The sequence below is a fragment of the Egretta garzetta genome, unplaced genomic scaffold, assembly GCF_000687185.1.
Source record: "Egretta garzetta isolate BGI_Z169 unplaced genomic scaffold, ASM68718v1 scaffold135, whole genome shotgun sequence".
In the NCBI taxonomy this organism is placed as follows: domain Eukaryota; kingdom Metazoa; phylum Chordata; class Aves; order Pelecaniformes; family Ardeidae; genus Egretta; species Egretta garzetta.
The window spans coordinates 1,606,357-1,624,652 of record NW_009259594.1 but is presented as its reverse complement, the minus strand read 5'-3'; the positions used below and the strand labels follow the sequence as shown (position 1 = coordinate 1,624,652).

Here is an 18,296-nt window from a genome sequence, read left to right as displayed (position 1 = left end):
AGCAGGCTCCTAAAGCCTCACCAGTTGTCTTGGGATCGGGCCTTAACGGGGCACTAGGGACATCTTCCTTCATAGCCTTTGTGTGCCTTGGATACCCTGTTTATTAGTGCCCTTGACATGTTTTAGAGAGATGAGAAGGAAGAACGACGGCAGCTTTCGTAACGCATAACCCTTGCTTGCTGCTACGATGCATTCTGTGGCTGCTGCCAGCCCTGCTCTCCTGGTCTCTTGGAGTTGATTGTACCTGGCAGTTGTCATCTAGAAGCAGTAAAGCAAGTGAACAGCTCTACTTATTACCATTTATCAAAATGCACCAGACAAAAGCTCTAGGCAGAGTCACAAGTCAGTCCTTAAAAAGGCATATGGAAGGAACTGAGTCTTTCCTGAGTCAGGCCAGCTCAGGCTGCTGTAGGTTCACAACAAACCCTAAAAACTTTAAAGTACCTGAATTTTTCAACCTGCGGACTTGCTTTAGGGTTTTATTCATACAGCCCAAGGTGGTAGAAGCATTGGGGTTAAGTTGTAGCACTGTTTCACTGAAAGTCCCTCTTGTGAAGGGTTCTCAGAACTGTAAGATCAGAGTCTCTACAGAGTAACACCGAGATGTGGCCCCCTTCAACTTCTGTCACTTGGTTTCTCAGCAGGACAAGTGTGGTACCAAATTATTCTGTGTTAACCCAAGGTGAGAATGGACCCCTATGGTTTATCCCACCTTAAAAGTGTGTTACTGTGTAGTCAAATGCATGCAAACCCCAGATTTTGTAGAGCTTCTTCGAAATGTGAGACCGCATTGGAGATGCAGAGACCTGGCCCAAAGCTTCCACCCAAGCTGCCTTCTAGTGGTTTTGAATTCCTGAGGGGACTGCTCAGCTGATACGCCTGGTTAGTCAGGAAAAGTCAAGCAGAACTTGAATTTGTGTGTATTAACTGTAAGGTGCAGTTTCTTAAGAAATTTGCTAAGCAGGCATGAAATCCTCTTTAAATACAGTCAAAAATTCAGATGTGAGAATAATATCAAGAGGGCAATGCAGCAGCATTTTGGGAAGAGCAGATTTTAAGATTCCCATTAAAACAAAAATAGTTGTGCAAATAAAACTACCAGCTGATGCAGTACAAATGAGTGGTTTTAAAATCTGGAGAAAAAGCAGCTGAGTTATTAATACCTGAACTGAAGCCCTTAAGTCCTTTTAGTGAGTGACTTCTGCTTCTCATCTAATCCCTTTGAATCATGGAAAACACAGACCCAGGGTTGTTCTCTGCTGTGTAGTAAGAGGAAATTAAACCAGTGAGCTAAGTAAATAAATTGATTAATTGGCAACAATAAGGAGCTGTGTATGCACTGTATCTAATTGCTTTTTTATATTGTCTTCCTCTAACTTCTTGGAAGACACAGGTTTGTAGGTTGCATATGCGAAAATATGCTAAAAAATACCGCCACCTCACTAAGGCTTTGAACCTTCAGCTTCAAAGATCATTGTGTGGATCACCTTATATTGCTTTGGACAGTCTCTAATGGGGACATTGCTCAGCCAAGCTGAATTTATGCAGTAGAAATTCAGCTGAAATTGAACACACCTCAGAATCACGGAGTAAATCAAATCTCATTTCCTTGCTTGCAGAGAACGTGGGCTGTGTGGGCTTTCTTCCTCCTCCTCCTTCTCAGTAATTTTTATTCTACCAGGTCAGAGCTACCTTTTCCTTATGAGAAACATTGAACAAGTGGCTTCCCTGAGCCTTATTCAAAAACCCATCAGAGCTAATAGCTTTGAAAATGTTTGATGTCCAAGAGGCACTTGGGAGCACTAAATCCTTACACAGGGATTTTTAGGCTGTAGAACAATGGTGTCCTCCAAGCAGTTGCAGAAATTACCGTGGAGATGATATTTCCATTACAGATCCTGATGGTACTTATCCAGGAATATGGCAAAAGAGAAATTTAGAGAGAAAGCAGAAGCCTTGGTGATCAACTCCTTATCCTTAAGAGAGTGGTATCGTCTTTGCCCACGTCTTCAGTGGTGCTGTATGTACAAATACATCCCATATCTATAGCCAGCCTGTTCAGTCTAGAGCTGTGACAGCAAAGGGTGCGTGGTTTTTGATTCAGAGAGGAGACATTGTGGACAAGTAGTTCTCCAGCTTGCTGCTCTGCGTACTGATTAGGCTCAGCTTGAGGGTTCAGTTGTGAAAGGTGCTTTGGAAAAGCAGCGTAAGTTTTGTTCTCCTCATCCTTTGGAGAGAATGGGTCCAGTGCCAGCACGAGTCACCTTTTTCTTGAATGTCAATGGTGGGCGTACAGCCAAGGCAATATTCTTATCTGGCCCATTAGCAATAAACCTTCACTTTGTGTCGCGTCCTTCCTGCCCATCCAGCATCTGAACCTCTGTGGAGATAACACCATCGCTCTCCTACAGGTAAGATGCCTCTTTTCAGTCTCTTCTCAGCTACGTGTTCTGAAGGGACTTGTCCTCTGTGGTGTTTTGGGGCTGTTGCTGGCAGCGTCTGTATCGTGAGAAAGCTGGTGCTGAAGAGGTGGTAGGTCTGATGCTTTAGGATATACGTAGAACAAGCATTGCAGGGATAAACACTAGGTTCCCAGGCACACAGGCCCTTTTTGTCCTCCAAATATCTTTGGATTGCAAGATGCTGCTTTACCGTGGCAGGAATCTTTCTTGAGAGACACAGCTATTATCTTGGGCCCTGATTGCTTCTGTTGGGTATAAGGAGAAATGACTGGAAATAAGTGAGTGTCAGCACCTTTTGGTGCCTCTGTGTTTATTTCAAAGAATGCACACAGACTACTTTCCCTGAGAAGGGCAGTAATTAGCAGCAGACCATTAGATTTCTCAGAAACCTCTGGCCTGTTTTCTGTGTCTGGTCCATGCCCAAGTCTCTGCTCCCTCCCAGATTCACCTTGCTGACTGTCTGCCGGCCAGCTATCCTGCGCATCTCCATTTCACTCAAGAAGTGTCTCAGCCCACAAGGTTTAGCATCTCATCAGGCCTGCCCTTGCTAGTGATTATCTTGGATAGTAGCCCCTGTATTTCCAGCTGTCCCACTAGCCATTTAAATGTTCCTTTTGAATTAACTTAGCAGTCAACTTTAAGCACCTCTGTTTTTACAGGCAAAAGACGTTTTCTGTGCTGGCCATGGACGCTTCCAAGCATAAACCGCCTCATTCTGTTTCAGCTCTGGTCATTGCCCAGATGGAATTTAAAAAGAATGGCACATTCCAACAGCACAAAAGGGGATAATTTAACAAATTAAAATGTTAACAAGCTTCACTCTTGCAGAATGTCATATCAGAAATGATTTGGTTCTCTTCTTTTCGCCCTCGTCACGGACTTTGTCCTTTCCTTTTCCTCTAGCTGTCCAATGCCGATTAGGGTGGGATCCAAAAGCGTGTCTGGGGTTTGTGAGGAGTCACTTGGTTGGGACAGATTTGATCCCATCTCCGTAGTTGGAATTTCATCACTGTCATAATTCTTCTGAACTTAACTTGCACAGCTGCATTCTCAGTTTCTGGGGCACAGCCATTTCTGTTCCTTCTTGCCTTCTCGGTTACTCCTGATGTCAGGACTGTGCCTGCTCATCAGCAGCCTCAGTGCTTGTGTCCAGCATGAAGTTGCACATTAGAATGCCTTATTTCTGCAATAAGTGCCTTTGAAGGAGGAACTCCTTTATTGCAGCTTAACTGACCTGCACTTAGATTGACTTAAACCACTTTTGGAACTGCAGCCTTGGAGCAGACATTTTGCAACTGAAGTTCCCTCTTCACTACAGGATTTTCTGTTTATAAGGATCATCCAGCAGCTTATAGCTGTCTGTTCCAACTCCAGATTTGCAAAAGCCATAACAGCTAAAACTTTCATATGGGTTGAGTCACACAAACTTCCAAGCCCTGCTCACCTTTCCTTATTAGCTAGCTACCTTAGCGTACTGCTAATGCATTTTTTTTCTAGCTATTTGTAGCTAACCAGTGGACTATAGATCTATGTCTTTTGGGCTGTATCTTTAGAAGGAATTTTTGCAGATTGAATTTATAAGTCTCTTAAAGTCTTTAAGCTGTAGTCAAGTCTTCTAGGTATTGCCATGAGGGAAAGGACTCCTGGAGTCACTGTGATAAGCCTGGAAATGTTGGTTCAAGGCTCAAAAGTGGTCAGAAAGGCAAATAGAGAATTAGAAATTATTAGAGAGAGAACAAAAATAAAGCAGAAGTGCTGTGTTGTCACTGTGTAAGTCTGCGACAACACACGTTTTAAATATCATATATTGATTCCAGTGCCCTTATTTCAGAAAAGATATTGTAGAACTGCAAAATAGTACAGACAATCGGTTATTTGCTTATCTGATTTCTTGGCTATCCAGACTTCTTGCCTGTATTCAAAAGTTCTGGTTTTCCCCGTCCTAGAATGGACTTGAGTTTGTTTTCCACTTGTGGTGAGTTAAGCAGGAGAGCTCTGGATTTCTTCTTTCTCGGCCTTTTCATTGCATCTCCTCAGGCCGCTGGATTATTACCTTTTATCACTTCCTTTTCTTAATTAGTATCTGGTCTTCTATTGTCACTATTTAATTGCTTAAATGTAAGTAGGAGCTATGGAAGTGATCTTTCTAAGCTCTGCCCCTCCGAATGCGTACCTTCCCCCTCCAGTCCTAGCAGGGTGTTTCTCTGGCATGTCCTATATTGTTTTGACTTGCTTTAAACATACAGCAGCCACTTGGTTTGTGGCCAGTTTTTTACTGTATTGCTATTTAGCTTTGCTGCTTCCTTTAATTAAATTTATTCATGGTGTGCAAACCATGTTTAACAAGATTTCTGATCATTTAAAAAAAAAAATAAATCCTGAGCTAGGTGGTTAGCATCTCCTTTTCCTCAGCAAGCATCAGACCCAGGGCTGAACTAGTAGCATTCATAGAGGCCCTTTGGTTGCTAGTTGCTGTAAAAAAAGAAGAAAAAAGAAAAATCAAATGCGTGGTGAGCTCCGTGGGGTTTTTTTTGAGTGTCTGTGTTCTCCTTTCATTTGTCTTGATCTTCAATTCAGGGTCCTGGTGAGTTTTTTTTTTTCTAAGTCAGTCTGTAATCATTATATCCTATAGGAAGTCCGTGGTGGCTGTGTGAGGAGCACAAGCTCTCTTGGATCCCCTGTGGATTCCTGTGAACCTGACCAGGTGACGTTAGTTCCAGAAACCTCCCATGACTGCAGATGTTTGATTAGACCAGAGCCAGAGCAAGCCTGCCCGTTGTTTTTCCCTTGGGCACAACTAGATTTTGGTTTCTTCGAACTGGAACAGTCCACTTGCTTCTGTTGGGGTTTGATTGAACAGAAAGGTTTTTGTTGTATACCCTGTCTTAATCTGTTCTCTAGACAGCCTTATTCCTGAGCCAACTTTCCTCTGGGCAAATTTGGATTTCTTTACTAGGCACGAGTTTCCCCTGGTGTATATCAGGTATCCTGTTGTCACCTCGCCAAAGCAATCTGAACTGAAAGTTGGGTATTCGAGTTTCAGCATTTGCCAGGATGCTTTCTGGCTGCTGGCCCAAGAATGATTTTATTTCTGACCATTTCTTAAAATCTTCAGCTTCTGTTTTTCAGGTTCTTGTAGCTGTCTTTGATTTCTGTAACCACTTTGAATGTCCTGGCTTCTCAGCTCGACTGGAGCAGCAGCTCATGACTTAAACTCTTTTATCTTGTTTTGGGCACCAAGGTTACTGATCTTACTTTGGTCGGTTAACTGGTGCTGGAGAGCTGCTGCTGACTGGTTTGCTTTTTTTTTCCTCCGTGTTCAGGGGGACCAGGTCTTCTGTAAATAGAGGATTGCACCGAAGGTTGTACACAAATCGCAGCATTCGTTCGCTGAGTGCTGGTTAGCCACTTAGGCTGAATGGGTAATATGCACAGTTGAGCATAAGGCTGCTCTCTTCCCCTTGTCTGATGTTGTGGTGACAGCAGTTGATTTACTGCTGTGCTAGAATGCAGCTGGTAGATAAAAAGCTTCTCCTGCAACAGCCCTTCACATTTCAGCACTTAAGTTAATTGTAAGCACAATGGGGAAATAAAAAAATTAACGGGCCGGTCCGTAGCTATCTGCAGTGCTTTTCAAGCCTTGGCAGAATTGCAAGTGCTCTTACGTACCTAGCAGTGAGAAATGTTTTCATAAATGCCACCAGCTGGAGATAAGGGTTCACAACTCCAAAATGGGCTGTAACTCCAAAATAGCAAATCTATCTATCTCTGAGTTTTATCCTCCTGCCATCATCCTGGCTGCTGCCTGCTTTCCTCCCTCACAAAATTTCTAACAACAGGCGAGCTTAGTGGACCTTATTCAGTTTCCAGCGGATCTCCCCATCGAGATCTAAAAGTCTGCTCTGGAGGGTGCTTATTTTATTAACTGATAATTTTAAAGATAATTTGTTTCAGGGTCTTTGACTTCTTTTTTCCTGCCTGGGCTTTGGAAGTGCCAGCGTTGTGCAGTACATGCATGTTCGTTCTCTTGGCAGAAACCCACTGAACACATTTTCCTCCCTTGAATGATGCCGAATTGCCTCCTGTATTTCCTCTCGAGAGCCTGTCCCTGCAGTCTGGGGAAAGAGAGCCCAGAGCCCCACAGAGAGCGCCAGGTTCTTTGTGCCAAGTGGGATACACAGATCAGTGTAAAACCACTGACCATCCATGAAACTGAGAAAAGCGGGTTGGTCTGGAGAAAAAACAGCGTGAGGCTAAGTGCTTGTTTTGCCTCTTGTCCTCCAAACCCGAGCGGGTTGAGCAAAGTGCGTTTAACACGTATGGGAGCTGTCGTGTGTGTAGGTGTGACTTCTTGAAATTACTCTATAGTAAAAGGATTCACGGCGCAGGCTTTTTGGGGAGGTGAGCAGGCTTCCAGCTACCTGGCTCCTTGGAGCTCAGAGGGTGTCATGCTCCTAGCACAGGACTCCCTAGCCCTAGCGATGGCTGCGCAGGGATGTCAAGGGTTACCAACCACATTAATATCTTCCATATATCTATACCCCTGCAAGCTGTGCACATAGCTGGTCTCGAGAGCATGTGTCTCTGTCATTACTTGCCTTTGTCCTTCTCTGCAGCCCTTCTGCTTCTTACAGTAACTGTTGAACCTCGCGAAGGTCTGGCCCACGCGTGCTTGGAACGGGCACTGCGTTGTGCATTTACAGCTGCTTCTGGCTGGAGCTGGATAACTGGTTTTGGCTTTGGGATGGTTCTGAAAGCTGCGCGATTTCCAGATTGGTTGGATCGGTGAGTCTTTTCTCAGCATTAAATAAGAGTTGGACACCTTAGGCTTGTAATGGATTTGTGGTTTTAAAACATTTCTGGAGCAGATAACTCTTGTCCCAAAAGGGGATGCCATTTCTGCTAGCAGAGTTCAGAGAACGACAGTCATTTTCTGAGTGAGCTTATAAATTATTTATCTTTAGAAGAGGCACCTGTGGGCAGAGGAGAAAGACTGTAACCGAACCCTCCCACTCCGTGGATAGAGACTGTCAACTTTGTAGGCTTGTTCCTTTAAAGATCACAGATCTCTGTGAGATCATTGAGCAAACTTCTGAGCGACTGTATTTCATCTGAGCCTGACAGAATGGCTCTGTGCTGAGGCGAGGAAAAGGGGGTGTGAAATGTCCCTCCTTGATGTTGCTAAGTAAAATAATAATAATAATCTTTTATGTATGATCAAAACCTTTTGCATTGTGTAGAGAAGTGGCAAGGCCTGGATTTCAATACCACTCAAGTGCAAATGTATAAAAGCAGTCCTCAGGAAGGATTTGGGATGTGGAGAGTTAGTCTTCCCTCGTGTTTGGCTGGGTATAGAGTAGTGCAGCGAACACAGCAGGATGGCCAGGAGTGACCGGCAGGGGCGAAGGACAAACCGGTGGGCACAGACTGTTCAGTCCCGGGTTCCTAGACCGTGTGTCCTGGCTAATGCTTAGTGAGCTGAGCAGAGGAAGATTGGCAAAGACAAACTAAAAAGTGTCTGATTGACGTGGTGGGAACTGTGTGCAAGGGGTCCCTGCACTTGCCTTAGCAGTGTAAAGCAGGGCCAGGCATCTTCTCTCCCTGTCTCCTGGCTCTCTCATCTTTGCTGTGTGTTGCTCAGCCATGTCCATTTGTCCAGCTCCAGGCACTGAGCAGCAGACTCTCTTGTCTCCCATCAGCTCGTGTTTCTCTGCAGCCAGGACCGGAGCCCGTACGTGTGGCCCAGTGCCACCCTGGGGCTCACGGGCAGCTGCGCCCACCGCTGCAGTCCTGTTTCATTCCTCAGAGGAGGAATATACCCTTGGTTGCTTTCACTTAATCTTTTGAGCTAGCTGAGCTTTTTCCTACTGGAAAATCCTCCTTCCAGGAATTTTTCCCGCCTTCAGGGCAGACCAGATGCCGCTTACTACTCAGGGAGCGACAGTTGTGTGAGCCGGTGGGGACTCTTACCGGCTTAGCCCGAGCAGCCTCACGCTCTCAGCCCACAGCAGGAGAGAGGGCTGTAGGTCCATCCCTTGCATGTAGTGCAAACAGCAGCTGCTTGATGCAGGAGATCTGGGGCACTGGAGCAGTTTTTTGCCTATCTTGCACGTATGTGGCGTGGCTACACTTGCGTCTCGAGCCCAGATCTTCGTCTTTCCCACCATGTGCATCAGACCCACTCTGCATCCCCTGGATCCGTAGATGTGTGCTGTACACACAGTGTATCTTTGGGAATCTGAGTTGTTAGACTGCCATAGCAACACCCTCCTCCTCTTCCTCTTAGCATTCATGCACATGGAATTAATACTCATGGCTTGATCAGCTTGGGGGTGAGGGATGGTGTTGAAGCACCAGCACTGCATTTAGCTCCGGGACAGCTGCAAAGGTAAGATCGTGTTGGGTCAGGTAAGAGCTCTGTGCTGCTGCTCATCCTAGGGTGGGTGCTTTTCTTGAAGCTCGTGTGAACGGCAGCTGCTTCCAGCACACGCCTGTAGCACTGGCGGTCTTAGTCCATCCTCTCCCTGAACTTGGCTCCTGCAGACAGAGAGGGAGGAAAGGGAGGAGGAGATGGGTGCAGTCTGGGCAGAGTCTATTGGGAAATGTGGCAGCTGCATGTGTGTGTTTTTATTTAACTTATAATTGTTTAGTTACGTGCTTTGTCTTTGGCACTTCTGGGGATTAATTTCTGCAAAGACTCCAGCCTGCATCAGCAAGTTTTAAGTTGCTGTGTGAAAGCATGCTGGCATGCTGTTTGGAGGGAAAAAAAAAATCGTTTTCCATATTAATTAGAAGATACTACTGTAAAATTTCTGTCAATTATCTGACACTTTATTATGGAGAGGCAATAGGCTCTTTGTAGTCCAGGTGGCAGCAGCCTTTTCAGTACAATGAGAAATGTTGCTATTCAGTTGAATTCATTAGGAGAAACACTCGGGGACTGAGTTGCGTGTGGAGATTAGTGAGGGAGAAAAAGGGGAAGATTTGTACTAAACCTGGGGTAAACAAGTCATTTTGAGGACTCCAGTGTAAAATGCACATCCGGCTTCTACTCAAATAGGGAAACCCTAATGTCTCCTCCTATGGCCTCCATCCTCTGAGCTGAGGGGACAGGCTGCTGGGTTTGCTCACGGTGTCTTGGGCTTTGCCTAGGTTTCGGAGGTGGGACTGCCATAATTCCCTCTGTGGTACATAGGCAGCGACAGGGACTGCACCACTGTAGAGAGGAGGCACGTTTGTCCACCCCCCATGCCCTGCGCCGTGCCCGTGCAGTAGCGCTGGTGGAGGCGTTACATGCCCCATAGGCAGGCTGCTCCATCCTCCAGCATGGGACAGAAGCACCCAGCTTTTCCACCCTGTGAGGGCTTGCCAGGCCTGCCCGGGAGAGCCTCCCGCCGTCCCAGCTGTGTGAGCCACATGGAGTTGGGGGGGGAGGGGGGGGGAAATGCATTTTAACCGGGGGTTTGTTGGGGAGGGTTTGCCTTTTGCTTGATGTGAGATCATTCAGTCAGTTCTTTTCCAGCAGCTTCTGTGTCATGGTAGCTAATGACTGTCTTATGGGCATGGAGGGGCTCTAGCGAGGTGCTGCTGGTACTGACTGATCGCATTCTTGTCCTTCCCTGCACTGATTAAAAAGACAGTGTAAAGACCTTGCTTTCTCCTTGCTTCTGTTTTTCCTTTATTTTTTGGTCATTACACATGTGTGCTTCCCAGAACCTCCCCACCACCAGGTGCTTTGCCAGGTGATGTGACTTGGTGGCACGCTCTAATTTTGTGTCCTAGGAAGGCAGAGACTGCAGCTGCAGATGACGAAAGATTCTGCAGGTTAAGAAGTTCCTAAGCAATGAAGCATGCTGTGTCTGCCAGATAGATGGGCCTTCTTTCTGTGTGTTGCCCGTTAGATTTTTGTTGCCGGTGCAGCTCCTTCTCTGGCTTTGCTGCTAACTGTGACTGTGATCTCCTCGTCAGGATGGGGATCAGAGACTGCTGCAGGTAATCCCCTTGTTTCCCCAGGACAGGCTCTTCCTTGAAGGTCCAGTCTCTCCTGGGGGAGTGCAGCAAGTCAGCCCTTGTTGAGGACCAGTCAGAGGGAGCAGCTCTGGTGCAGTAAGGAAGGAGCCTGTGCATACAGAGTGGTACAGCAAAGCACAGTCTGTTCGGAATGCAGAAAATTTCAGGGCAGGGGCGATTGGTTCTGGGGGAACTGGTTCTAGAGCTTGTGTCCATAAGAGTCCTCTGACCCTTCAGAGGCTGTCTGTCTGTCTGGTTTACAAGGGAGCGGTAAGCTAGTGGATGCAGCAAAATAAGGAACCAAAAACTCTGTGAAAAAATTTTGTTCCTCTGGGTGCAGCTGCATGGCATGGTATGGGTGGGATGCTGCGGAGAGCTGAACCCCACGTCAGCCCCTCTGTTGTAAGCCAGCCCCCCTGCTATGTTACCCAGAGGGGTGCCTCTACTCACAGGTGGTCGGTGTTTCTGGGGAAGGAGAGTTCCGGGGCATGGGCAGTTGTAGCTGCAGGAAAAAGTTGAAATCCCGAGTGCCGCAGACAGCGCTTGCTGTTGAGAGCAGCTTGTCAAAGGTTGGTTTGGGGACACGTACGCAGGGACCTGAATCACTAACGTTTCTCTGGAACTTCTGGAAAGCAGTCAGTGAGTGAGTGGTGGGGCAGGGGGTTAATTTAATGGCAAATTATCTTTAAATTACAGTGGTGCAGCTCCACTGACTTCTGGTTTGTTGCAGTGGAGTAAATGAGCGAATGTAGCCTCTAGGGCTGATACAGGTAACTGCAGGAAAGGAATTCAGCAGTATTGACCGTGCCCGAGTTGCTCACTTCTGTCATACCGCTTTTTTAAGACTCTGATCCCCCTAAGGTAACCTACAAAAAGAGATTTAGGTTGTGACTCCTCTTTATTTAATGTTTTTCCACTGTAAAGATCCAGTAGAGCATTTTTTTTTTTTTTAAATAGTTTGCCCTGCGTGTTTATCCTTGCAGTCTGAGGAGTGTCACATCTTATCTTCCCTGTTGCTTGCTGAGAAGCTCCTTGGAAATCATCTACAGTCCATTTTCTTCTATCCTTGCCTGACACTAGAAGTGGTGTTCTTCCAGCTGCTTGTGAGATTTTAAAAAAAACCTGAATGACTATTTAAAATCCATGTGGGAGAGTCCAGCTAAAAGTCCCTTCCTTTTTAAGTTGTTCATACTTCACCATCTTGGAATTGATGTTTTCTAGTCTTCCACAGAGACTTCTAGGAAGACCAGGTCAGACAAGACCTTGAAGGAGAAATGCTTTAATCTCAAAATTAAATTCCTCTAGTTCTTTTGTACCTGGCAGAAAGGTGCAGATAAAGATCTCATGTGTTTAATGCAAAAGGGCGTTCTTCCTGCAGTCATTTTCCTGAGCAAAAGTCAAAGCGGTGTGTAAGAAGGGTGAAGGATGCTGGCATGCAGTCTTCTGTTACAGAGGATGGGAGGTTTTTGTCATCTGCGTAGAAAGCTGATGCCTTTCAAACCTTCGTGATAGATGCTCTTAATACCTTCTGCTGCTCTTTAACCTCTGCTCTGTCTAGCAGCTGCATCTTAAAGAGCAGATGAAATTGTTTCAAGGATGGCAGGTCCTAATCTCAGTAACAGTTCCTATCCATTATAGGGTATGAAGTGAAATGATCTGTGAGTGGGTTTATCTCAGATCCCACGTAGCATTTTTTCTCAGCAGCAGCAAGAAAGGGAAATTATCAGGCATTGAGGAGAAGCTGTTTATTTTTAACTTACCCTTTCTTTTTAAGTTCTATTTCATAATTAAAGGAGATAAGGAGTGGAAGCCAATGAAAATACATAGCTAAAGGGATAAGCTGATCTCAAGTTCACTGCAGAGATTACAGTAAGTAGTGGGTAACACAGTAGAGACTTTGGGGCCTCTTGCTCCCTCCCTGTTCTCCTCCTAGAGTATCAAACTGAGTTCGTAGCTGCCTTTCCAAGGTGACACAGGAGGGCTGATCTAAAGGATACTGCTGACAGCTCTCGCTCCTGCCCTCGGAGTTTACTCCTCTCAGGGGTTTGAGGATGCCCCTGTGGAGTATCTGAAGAGATCTCAATTCAGAGCCAGCAAGGAGGAATCCTGTCTTCATGGAGAAGCGTGTACATCCATTGTCTGGATGGCACTACCCATGGCTGTGCCCAAGGGGGCACCGGGGAGAGAAGAGAGGCCCAAGAGAAGGCTCCCTGGGTGGGGAGTGGGGTAGCCCTGGGTAAAATGCCTCTGCTGTGAGTTACTGCTGGAGAAGCTCATTCTACTCCTCACCTTTCAGACAGGGTTTCTCTCCTGCAGCTCATTAATCTTGGTCAACTTGGCTTCCTCAGATTGACGGGAGGATAGCCCTCTGATTCCTGCAACAAGCCGCTAGACTCTCTATTGCTCAGAAGAAGGTGCATTATACTGCTACTCTCCATCCCTAGTGGATAGATGCATCCCAGACTAAATTACTCCTCTACCCAGGCAGCTTTCTTCCATCGTTGCTCTCATCTCCGCGATACTTCTCACAGCTTCTGCACACAGGAGCAAGAGGGCCAGACTGAATTTGGTGATGGCTCTCATTGCAGGGGGTTCTTCCTCCCTGCCAGTGGAGCTGACAAGCAGCATTAGAAAATGAGTCCTGGAAGGGAGGCTGTGTGCTCTTGCAGCTGCAGAACACTGTAAGGCCGTTCTTAAATAACCTTGCAAAATACTGATTACTACCTCTAGCTTGCCTCTGCAGTGCTGGAGACTCTGCTGTGTGACCATCTCACCTGGCAACCGCTTCTAGGACCCTTTCTTACCCTCAGTCCTCATTTGGATGATGCCCTGTGGCTTTGGCCACCTCAGGCCCTAGCCTGATTCGAAGTGTTTGCATACGTGTCTCCGTGGGCCACTGCCACATGCAGAGTTTGGGCGGAAACAAGACAGGGAAAGAAGCTTTTGAAGGGAGCCCTAAGCCAGTCTAGGATCCCTCGAGTAAAGGCTACGAGGGCACAATTCAGTCCTGTAAAGGGCAGGGGTGGACTGCTGCGATTGAGGGTAGTGTTTACGCTGTTGGGGGACAAGGGCAGAAGTAGAAGGGTTCCTCATTGTTCTGGCCACTGTTCTCCTATTCCCTCTGCAATGGTTTTCGTAGGATCTCTCCTGAATTGTGAATGCCTTGGGGTATTGGGGTAGAATCCTCTTCCTTTGAGCCTTACGCTATGTAGTCCTCCTGGCTGAGGCTTTTCATGAGCAGAGGCTACTGTAATGCAAACCTCAGACACTGATACTCTGCCTGTGCTTCTGTTTAGCTCTCAGATCAAGTGGTAACAGCCTAAGAAAGAAGTTTGTGTGTTTTAAGAGAATTGTTTCAAGCATTATGTTTTGCCCAGGAGTGCTGAGCTATATGGTTCTTGGTAGGAAGATTATTGTCACTTACCATCTCGCAAATACTTTGAGGAATGTGTTTGTCCATGCAAGGCTTTGAAACTAAAAAGCATTGTGGGAGTCCCTCTTGGTGTTCCCTAGTTAGGAAAATGAATAGTTCAATAGGACAGAGACATGTAACTGAATTTATAAGTATAGCCCAGTGCTGGGAGCAGAGTAAGGCAGTAATATAAGCCTGGAGTGCTTTGGTTGCAGGGAAGACAGATAATAAAGTAGCTCCTGGACAGGAAGACCTGGATTTGTGTCTCCATCCGTTTCCAAAACCAGAGTGCATGCCAGAGTTGGTCTTCTCGTAGAGCCTGTCGGAAGTTTGTTCCCATGGGGAGAGAAGTGCAGCGCTCTGCATGGAAGCTGACCTGAGCAGCTGTAAGAAGCTGGTGGTTTAGCGGATTGCGAATGGTGATTATAGCAAGCCAGGAGGGAGGCGTGCAGGCAAAACTAGCATTGGGAGGACCATGAGGTCAGGCAAACCTGTGTTTGCATAGTGCCTACTGTGTTACATTTGGGTATACACATGGTAATTAGCTGCTTAATTTAATGGGATCATGTCTACTTCTCCTGGTGACATAATAGTATTTGGAAAAAACTGCTGCTGTCATAGGCTCATCCACTCTTCCTGTGAATATAAAATTCTGTAAATTCGAGGGCTGTTCCTTACTGGCATTAGGAACACTTTAGTGCCCACCTCCGTGTTGTTAGTCATGAGCCAAATATTGGCTGTTAAAGCCATGTATGTTGCAAAAACAGGTGCCAGAGCTGTGATCTAGCTCAGCTTTGCTCCTCCGATGCTGAGGCATCTGTGGATGCTGACTCCTCTGCTGTATTTGGCTGTCTCTGGCAGGTTTTGGAAGTGGTACGGTCCAACTACGACACGCTGACCCTGAAACTGCAGGATGGACTGGACCAGTATGAGCGCTACTCAGAGCAGCATAAAGAGGCTGCCTTCTTCAAAGAGCTGGTAAGCTGCTGTGATTCTGCAGAATCAACAACCCTTCTCCAAAGCTTTTGCTTACGGCCTGGGCAATGGCATTTGGGGCATAGCTGATCAGCCCTGTTACTCCATTGGGCTGCCTCCAAAGATGGGGCAGGAATAAGATCTGAACAGACACTGTGTGTCTCAACTGATACGAAAGCTCCCTGGAGCTCCCTGCCCTGCAATATACGGCTGGGGAGGGACCACCACACTGCTCAGGCCAGCAACTGGTCAGCCAGTCTCTGTCCCTTCTGCCATGGGGATCCACTGTGCTTTGGTGGTAAATTTGCATGGTGGAGAAGCTGGCTGCTCCCACCTTGGGTTTATCACGCAGAGCAACTTAGCCTTTTTGCTGCTGTTAAGGGGACCACAAAGTATGGGACTGAGCAGAACACGTGATGCTGGTGAAACACCTGCCTGCTCGTTGCTTTCCTCCAGCACTCACAAAATAGGGTTCCCAAATAAAGAAAGCAAAGACATTCCCTAGAAATGTCTCCTGCCAGAGAAGAATACTAACGGTAAGAAGCCCCACAAGAATAACATAGCAAAGACAAAACTGAGTCCAAATAATTTGGGTTGGTAGTTATATGCTTCAGCAAACCAGCTTGCTTGTCCTGCTCCAGAGAGCCCTGATGCAACATTTTCTTGTCCGACGGCTGCATCATCATGGAGGCCATGTTTTTGTAGTGGCTGGTATCTGAGGGGAGCCTGTTTTTCCTCACTTTTGAATCATTACAGCTTCAGCAAAGGGAGAGATCTCTAACGCTGGCAGCTTCCTCCACCAGTTTGAGAGCTGATTCTCTCTCCCAACCCTGTCCTTGATGGTTGATGAGTAATTGATGCCTGCCCACTCCGTCACGAGTCTGCATGAGTTTGGGAATGTTACCTCCCTCTGTCTACTCTGCTCCAGAGCAAGCATGCCTGACTTGGTTTGGCTTTCTTCTACAGAATGCTTTTTAATGCTTTTTTTGGTCATTCCAGCACTACCATTGGGTAGGATACAGGCAAAAACATTTGCAGTCACTTCTGTGCCACTTTTCTGTGCACTTTTCTGCCTGTTTTTGTCTCTCTGGCCTGCTGTTTGATACCATATCTGGAATACATGCAAAGAAATTTGCCCATAGCCTCCCTGTGGCACGGGCTTCTTCTGTTACTGTACCCTGGAAATAAGATGCATTCATGTTTCCGTTGTCATCTGTTCTGTCCCAAGGGCTGCTACCCTCCTCAGCCAGCATCTCCTTCCCCGGCCTCTCAGCCACGTGCCTGCTCTGCTTCCTGCGTGCCCCACTTTCCACTTGGCCTGGCAGAAGCTCAGGCTGATCATGCCAATTGATTAAAATGACATTCTCAGTCCTAAGATCATCACAGCTACAAAACACTCCAGCTAAAATTATTTTCTTCATAGCCTGATTGGTTTTTTCTTTTTTTTTTTTTTTTCCCCAAATCCCAATTTTGTATCATTTAAGAATCTGTTTAGCATAACCAGTCCCTCCTCAACTCCCCTCTGAAAATTGCCCATCCAGGTACCCCCGGGACCCTCTCCTCAAGAGCATACGAAAGCCTGAGTAATTACTGTCTAAATGTGCTGATTTGACCCAGTTGTGAATCTGTTTAATCCACATTTCTCTAGATGCCCTGAGAATTGGGACCCTATTAAATGTTCTTTACTCACAGCTACAGAAAATCCCCTGCATTCCATTAAGCTGTTCCCTCAACACAGCGGGAAATCAACCTGATATGTTATGATTTGTCTTCAGCAAACCCAGCTGGCCTCCCGTCCTCCACGCTGTTTCTTCCTCTAGGTGCACAGTAACTGATGGCTTTATTAATTATTCCAACAACTCATCAAAAAGGGCCTAGTCTGCCCCGTCCTCCCCATATCCTCTTCAAACCAGGTACTTGGCTTCCTTTTTGCGAGGCTTCTGAGTCTTTACTTCAGCTTTCGTTGCTGATCTGACATTGGAAAATGTCCCCCTACCCGATGATTGTGTTTAACTGCTGAGGTTTGCAAGATTTCACGGAGGGGGCAGAGTGAAGTTGATGCAATTTTCTTCATGGGCTTTGCCAAAGGAGCAGGGCTGGTGGTAAACTACAGGTTTCCAGTATGGTTTCCAAACTCCTGCTGGTCCCACCAGGTCTTCCTGAACAGGATCTGTTTGCAAATAATTCTTTCCAGATTCTGCCTGGTTTTCTTGTCTCTATCTGTGTGATTGCATTAAAGCAAATCCTTCTTGGTGGGGAATGACACGCAGGAGCCATTTTCCTTTTCAGCTGCCTTTTCATTTCTCTGTGCTCCCATTAAGTGGGTGAGCAGAAACTTCCCCAAGCCATTCTCTTGGCTCCTTTATGCTTAGAAATCTTGTTCTCGCTCCTTTGACGTGCTTTGCTAATGCACTGCTGCACTTCTCTGGCTTTGCTTCAGTGCTGCTCTTTCTTGCTAATCCCAAAGAAAAACCTGCTTTCTTCTCCCATTCCCTTTTCAAAGAAGCTTTCAAAGGCCCACGATACTGCAGCCACGTTGTGGTGGAAGGTGATGTGCACAGTGTTTTATCAACTGGATTTTCTGGCCTGTTGTGCCGCCTTTGAGGGGCTAAAGGAAGGAAGTTAGGAAGTTTTCTAACACTTTTTATTTCTGTTCCTTTGAACCCTCAGGGATGTCATTTGAGGTCTGTGCTGCTTTGACAGAATGAATGGTTTGGATGTGGGCTTTTGGACTCTCACATAGCAGCTGGAGGAGCGCATGGAAAGAGATTCAGCATCTTTCCAAAACATTCACTGTCTTTGCAGTTGGATAGGTTTCAGCAGAGTCTCAAAATAGTCTGATTAAGGATTGATTTCTGCTGGGGAAATTACACTAATTTGACTCTTAATTAGATGTAGTAGTCAGTGTAAACCTTCCTCCCATTGTACAAATTTCTTAAGAGCTGTTTGTTGATTGGAAACAGGTTTAATTGATGGGACTTGCTGCGAAATAGGGGTGTCTGTAGTGTTGCATGCGTCCAGCTATAATGACACAAAACTAGAACCAAATAATGTTTTCCCCACATGGTTAATGCCACCGCTGCATCCGTGCTTTCATTTGCTCATTGCTCTCCAGGTGATGTCAGCATTTCGTGTATTTCCTCTTTTTTTGAAGCCTGAGGGTTAAACATGATCCAAGCTGCTCACAGGGGGAGAAAACAATTTTAAAAGCTCTTCTGATCCTAGTGTGCTCCAGCATGCTCCATACAGAAGCAAAAGAGGACGTGTGCTCTGCTCTTTCTTCCTTGCAGGATGAATATTAAAGCTCTGGGCTTACCTTCCGAGGCAGGTTTTGGCCCCTTGTGTAAGCCACTCGAGAGGGTTCTGGTAGCTTCCAGCCAGGCCTGGGCTGCCCGCTGCACCACAAGCGAAGAGGGGGCCTGGGATGTAGCCTCATG

General features: G+C 46.4%; 1 protein-coding gene across 5 annotated transcripts in view; it reads left to right on the top strand.

Annotated features, from left to right (window-relative positions):
• ARMH3 (armadillo like helical domain containing 3) overlaps positions 1–18,296 on the top strand; it is a 129,238-nt gene that overhangs the window by 105,330 nt on the left and 5,612 nt on the right. For all 5 annotated transcript variants that reach the window (XM_009638086.2, XM_035893661.1, XM_035893658.1 and 2 more), the window contains one exon: positions 14,746–14,862. In XM_009638086.2, coding sequence (XP_009636381.1) covers positions 14,746–14,862 — 117 coding nt within the window. Of the gene's footprint in view, positions 1–14,745; positions 14,863–18,296 lie in introns of those variants that run through there.